Consider the following 6142-nt stretch of genomic DNA (forward strand, 5'->3'; position numbering starts at 1 on the left):
TGGTCCCTTGCTCCCTCTGTCTGTCTGGCGAGTGCATGCGCCCTCTAGCGAAAACCTCTTAAAAAAAAAAAAAATGGTTTTAATCTAAAGAAGTTCAAAATCTCTCAGGAGCAGGAAGATCTGCCATCTCTCTTGCTCTGTAGGGTTTAGGCTCTTCTCAGCAAATGAGCTTATAGTCTCCTGGCATCACACAAAACCTCGACCCCAGTGCCACTTCCTGAGCTCAGACCGAGGCAGTCAGCAGCACCTTCTCCCCAGCCCCTGGGTGGACCTGCAGGAGCAGACCTCCACTGGCTGCAGCACTGCTGTTGCTCGTACACGGAGCATCTGTGCTGAGCGACCGGCCACTGCCATTTGGTGTAGCAGCTCTAGCACATGGTACAAACCCATCCCTTCCAGTAGAGAAATTTCACAGGGACACGCTTCTGTTTTGGGATACCTTTCTGTCTCTTCAAAAAATATTTTTACGGGTGTGTGTGCGTGCGTGCCCAAGATCCCGAGAGGAGAATGGAGGAGAAGGGATTGCGGCGTGACCATCCCCCCTGGGGGGTGATTTCTCGCTTTCTGTCTCTATGTCTCTCTCTCTCTGTCTGGCGAGCGCACGCGCCCTACAGTGAAAAATCTCTCAAAAAAAATTTTTTTTAAATGGATAAAATAAACTGATGATATTTCCAAAGAAACCAAATGTATTGAAATTGTTATCCAATATAAACAAGTTTTTAAATAGAGTAATATGTGCTTCTTTAGTCTAACAATAATTTTGAACAAGGATGAATGTGAAATTGAAATCTTTTGTGAGAAATTTATAATAGCTGTAATAATGACTGTTTTACGTTTAAGGTAGAGCACACTACTGAGGAGAGTCTTTAGTTATAAACTTCCCTTGTTCTATGGACTACTATGGAACAAAGACCCAGAGTCTTAAAGACGACTCTGTTTCTATTACTACTTCTGGAAAAAGTCACAACAGTACTTGATAGATCATGAGTTTTTTCTAGTAATGTTTTAGAAATACCTAAAATCAGTGTTTTATATACACTAAAAGTCTTGTTTAGAAATTAAAGTGTGAGCCAACTGGTGGCATGGTGGCAAAAACAGCTGAATTTTACATAGCCTATGGCATGTTCAAGTCCCAGACCCTGCGGCTTGAGGAACATGCTGGGTGTTTGTGCATGTGTGCCAAAAGTACTGGAAGGAAAATTGGAGGAGAGGATTGTGGCATGGCCATCCCCCAAGGTGGGAAGTGTCTTTTTGTCTCGCTCGCTTTACCTCTGTCTTTGACAAGCCATGCTCCCTCTAGCAAATCAAAATAAATAAATAAATAAGAAGGAAAGAAAATAATTAAAATGTAAGGGCCAGTCCCATAGCACCGTGGTCAAGCTCTGTGCATAGGGAACCTGATCCCGTATGTCCAACCACAGTTCAAATCCCAGCTTTGGAGGCTTGAAAAAACACTCTGCGCACATATACATGCATGAGTGCCCCAAATCCTCACAGGATGGGTAAATGAAGGAAAAAGAATTGCTATGTGACTATATTCATTGGGAAATGGTCTTTCTTTCTCTCCTATTTTTAAATTTTTTTAAATAATTTTTAATTTTATTTTAAAATTTGATTAGAAAAAGAAAAAGTGAGAAAGCAAGCTGCCAGGTCTGGGACTTGAACCGTGGTCAGCCATGTGGGAGTCCAGTGCCTTTACCACTATACTACCTGTCAGCGCCCTCCCTTCTTTCTCTCTCTTTTATTTCTCTCTGGCAAGCACATAGACCCTCTGGCAATTAAAAAAAAAGAAATTGAAATATGAGATGATACATAATCTTTTTTTTTTTCAATTTGACCAGAGAGGACCTGGGGTGGGGAGGAATGAGAAAGCAAGTCGCCAGATCCAGGACTTGAACCCTCCAGCCCCACCTGGCATGAGTTTTTTTGGAGAGGTTTTTTTGCTATAAGGGTGCATGTGCTTGCAGAGAGACAGAGAGACAGAAAGCAAGAAATCACCCCCCAGGGGGGATGGCCACACCGCAATCCATTCTCCTCTCGGGATCTTAGGCATGCAAGCACACACCCCAGTGGGAGTTTAAGCCACCGAGTCTAGAACTCAAACCACGGTCGACTACATGGGAGTCCAGCGACAGCCATTACACAAACTGCTGGTCCCAATGACCTTTTTTTTTTTTTTAAAGAAAGCGCTTTTTGCTATAGGGCATAAGCGCTCACTGGAGAGACAGAGAGTCAGAAAGTGAGAAATGACCCCCTGGGGGGATGGCCACACTGCAATCCCTTCTCCATTTTCTTGGAATTTTGGTCATGCACATACACTTGCCCATCATGAGTTTTAAGCTGCCGGGTACGGGACTCGAACCATGCTCAACTACATGGGAATCCAGTGACGTAACCATTATGCTACATGCTGGTCCTGGGTACATAATCTTTAAAAGCATTATTCTGGGTCTGAAGCAGGAACCTTATTTTTCAGCTGAGCATAGAAGCCATATAGGTATTTCCTGAAAATAGTCAAGTGCAACCATCAGATCTTTTCTCCTGTTCTCCTTCGAGCAGTAAAATTTAAAAGAGGGTATGAAGCATCTTTCCACTATCCCACTTTCTCTTGAACAGTTTTAACTAGATTTTGTTTTGAATTTGAAGAGAAAGGTTGGGATTTTTTGTGTATTCACCCAGTTCCCCTCCAATCTCTTTATCATTATCAAAATTAAGATTATACACAAAATATATCAAGATGAAGCATTTCAGACTTAACTATTTTTTATTTACATAAAGGTATGACATTAAATTATTTTCGTATATTTCTTATCTACTTTAAAATAATTCTATAGAATAACATTTGTAGGGGTTCTTTATGATTTCTCAGTACAGGAATATAATGTGTAATGACTAAATCGAATAATTAGTATACCATTATTTATCATTGCTTTGTGTCGGGATATTAAGTTATTTAATCTATCTTGTACTCTAAACTTTTTTTTTTTGCTATCTGCCACCTATCTGCCAAAAATGGATTTTCTGAAAAGATTTAGCTGGTGAGATTTGAGAGATTTGGTACATATAATTCTGTTACTCAACAGGACACAGATGAAAGTGTTTACATGTTCCAAGCATGTTTTTTTCAAGGGTGGGGAAAAGTGAGGGTCAGTGACAGAGAAAGAAGACATGTGCATATGAGGAGCACAGGGGGCTCGCCACGGTGGTACCCAAGCGGCACAGGAGAAGTGGTGGGCATCCGAACGCTGGCACCCAGCGGATCCCGCGTGACCGGCTAGACCTGTGATGGACACTTGCCTGACATTGTCTCCCCCCACCCCCTCTTCCCATAAGGTAAATTTGAAGAAAAAGAAGATAGTGTGCCTAAGCTGGAGCAGCTCAACAGCCTGGGCTGCATGACTAATATGAACCTAGTGTTAACCAAACAGAATTTGCTGCATATGGAACTATTACTGTTAGAAACCTTTCAGTGGAACCTCTGCCTTCCAACAGCTGCCCATTTCATCGAGTATTATCTCTCGGAAGCAGTACACGAAACCGATCTTCACGACGGCTGGCCAATGATTTGCTTGGAAAAAACTAAGCTCTACATGGCCAAGTACGCAGATTATTTCCTGGAAGTATCTCTGCAGGGTGAGTCGCGACTGCCAGGAAGTGCCTTGTGTGCCTGCGACTTGTGCTTTCTTTTGCTTAAGTTCGTTTTTGGTGTCTCCACAGATTATGCCTTTCTAAATTATGCACCTTCTTTAGTAGCTGCTGCGTGTGTGGCTTCTTCAAGGATTATTCTTCGGCTTTCTCCAACGTGGCCTGCAAGACTACATCGTCTTACTGCTTACTCCTGGGATTTCTTAGTGCAGTGTATCGAACGGCTGTTGATGTAAGCCTTTTTGTTCTTGTGTTTGTAATTTCTTATTCACAACTTTCCACATGTACAGGTATCCTAAACTTCTCAGAGCTTTTAGGATACTTGCCTCTGACATTTGCTTGTTGCCATGAGCAAGCCACTACTCTGCAGAAGAGGAGCTCCTTTGGGCTTTAACCAGTTAGAAGTTGTTACTGCTAGTGTGATTCCGAGCACATGATAGGAACGTGTGTGTCTGTAAGCCCGTAACTCTGAGATCAAAGTCCTGGCAAATCCATTGAATTTCAGGGACCACCAGAATGTTACTGAAGTGGTGGCCACACTTTGGGGCTCATTGTAGACATATTTTCCAAGCTGAAAATTATCCTCAAAGCTGTCAGCAAGATTCACACCAAGTGAGATAGCTTTAGAAAGATAGAGCGAGGTCTCACCTTGGAACTTTTGGTGCAGCGACTGCTCCCTAGGGAGCAGTGGCAGTTTGTGGAGTCAGTTATGAAGGAGTGGGAGGCGGGGTATGACTCCCCTGCAAATTCTTCTAAGTTGCATTCTGAATGGCTTCCTCTCTCCCTGTTTCAGTGCTCATGATAATGACGTGAAAGAAGCAAACAAACAGCGAGGACAGGCAGGACCTCAGTCAGCACAACTCAGTGTGTTCCAGGCGACCTCCCAGCCCTCGCGGCCTGTTCACTTCCAGCAGCCTCAGTATCTCCACCAGACCCATCAGACCGCACTGCAGTATTGGTGAAAAACAGCCGAGCTGCCAGCAGATCGTCTCTACCACACACACCTCTTCTTACACACTACAGACGTGCCCGGCTGGCTTCCAGACGGGTGTTCAGGGCCTTGGCCACGTGCAGACTGGCGTTGGGATGTCTTTGGCCATCCCAGTCGAAGTTAAGCCCTGCCTAAGTGTTTCCTATAACCGGAGCTATCAGATTAATGAACATTACCCTTGTATTACTCCGTGCTTCGAAAGGTGATTACATACAGAGGTCGTGACACACCCAGACTGTTTTGTGACTTGAAGCTTTGGGGCAGGCTTTTTAGAAAATCTTCTAAAGGAAAGGGTTCCAAATGACATCAGAACTCTTCAGGTACCCGTACCAAGATGGCTGACTATCCCTTTCACTGTGCGATGAATACCTGGAAGATCTAAGCAAACACAGCGTGCGTGCCACATCCTGTTTCACCAGATCTCTTTATACAGGTGTTCAGGCCCCAGCTGATGGTCCAAATATTCCAGAAATAGTCAATACTACAGAAAATTTGGACAGACTGCAATTTGCCATTTTGAGATTTGACCTGTGGAAGGCTCTGGGCCTAATGCTGGCTTCTGTGTTAAAGACTAATGTTTATTTGTGGACTTGCCAAACAGTCTTTTATGAAGGAAAGTAACAGTATTAATTTTTGAAGAGGTCCTTTTCTTTTTTTTATTATCCTGCAGTTTTGAGTTTTTTTGATATACAGATGAATTTTTTGACTAAGCATAAACTCATAAATTGCTGTATCAAATCTGTGCAGTTAAAACGATTTTAGATGATTAACTATAACTCCCTGTCATTAATAGTCTAAGTATCTGGATTTACATACTAAAGTTAAGGGCGGAGTAGATCTGTTATCCTAAATGATGGTCATAATTCTTTGTTTTTTGTTTTTTCCCTAAGTGACCAACCTCAGATCTTTAGAATTAAAAGACATTTAACTCAGGGACTTTGTACTACTTGGAAACACTTAACTGTAATGCAGCATGCTTTGGGAGTGCTATGGTATGAACGACCTTTGTAACCTAGGGTGAAGTGTTCCTGCTAGGATAGGGTGTGCTTTCAAATGAGAACGTTCTGTCGTAGCTCAGAAGGAAGCAGTGGTTCTTGTGATTGCTGATACGTATGTAGGTTTGCACTTTTCAGTGCAATCAGTGATTTGTACGTAGATTTCGTATTACTCTAAAAAAAGTTTTTTTCACGAGGGGGTCTAGCTATAAAATGTCAGTGCTAGAACAGAGCCCTGCAGGGTTGTTTCCGAGCAGAGTGTGGCCCGGGTGGCTCTCAGGCTGTGCTAGAACAGAGCCCTGCAGGTTTGTTTCGGAGTGGAGTGTGGCCGGGGTGGCTCCTGGGCTGTTCTGGAGCAGCACTTTGTCACGAGGGAGGCAGGTTTCCTATGTAGCCTTCGAGTCCAGCTGGTCAGTCTGAGCCGGCAGAGGAACTGCTTACTAACCTTCAGCAGCTGCTTGGACTGGATTAACCCCTACGACCGCCCTGGGACATGGCGCTGTCCTGCTAA

The 6142-nt window shown here is 43.5% G+C and overlaps 1 protein-coding gene across 1 annotated transcript in view; it reads left to right on the forward strand.

Moving 5' to 3' along the window:
- CCNJ (cyclin J) overlaps window positions 1-6142 on the forward strand; it is a 28387-nt gene extending 22245 nt beyond the window's left edge. The window contains 4 exon segments of the mRNA XM_006172062.3: window positions 3334-3633; window positions 3718-3877; window positions 4439-4600; window positions 4602-6142. Of these exon segments, the coding sequence (XP_006172124.1) occupies window positions 3334-3633; window positions 3718-3877; window positions 4439-4600; window positions 4602-4842 (863 nt within the window). The 3' untranslated portion in view covers window positions 4843-6142.

This window comes from Tupaia chinensis, unplaced genomic scaffold (assembly GCF_000334495.1).
Source record: "Tupaia chinensis unplaced genomic scaffold, TupChi_1.0 Scaffold000539_1, whole genome shotgun sequence".
NCBI classification, from domain to species: Eukaryota; Metazoa; Chordata; class Mammalia; order Scandentia; family Tupaiidae; genus Tupaia; species Tupaia belangeri.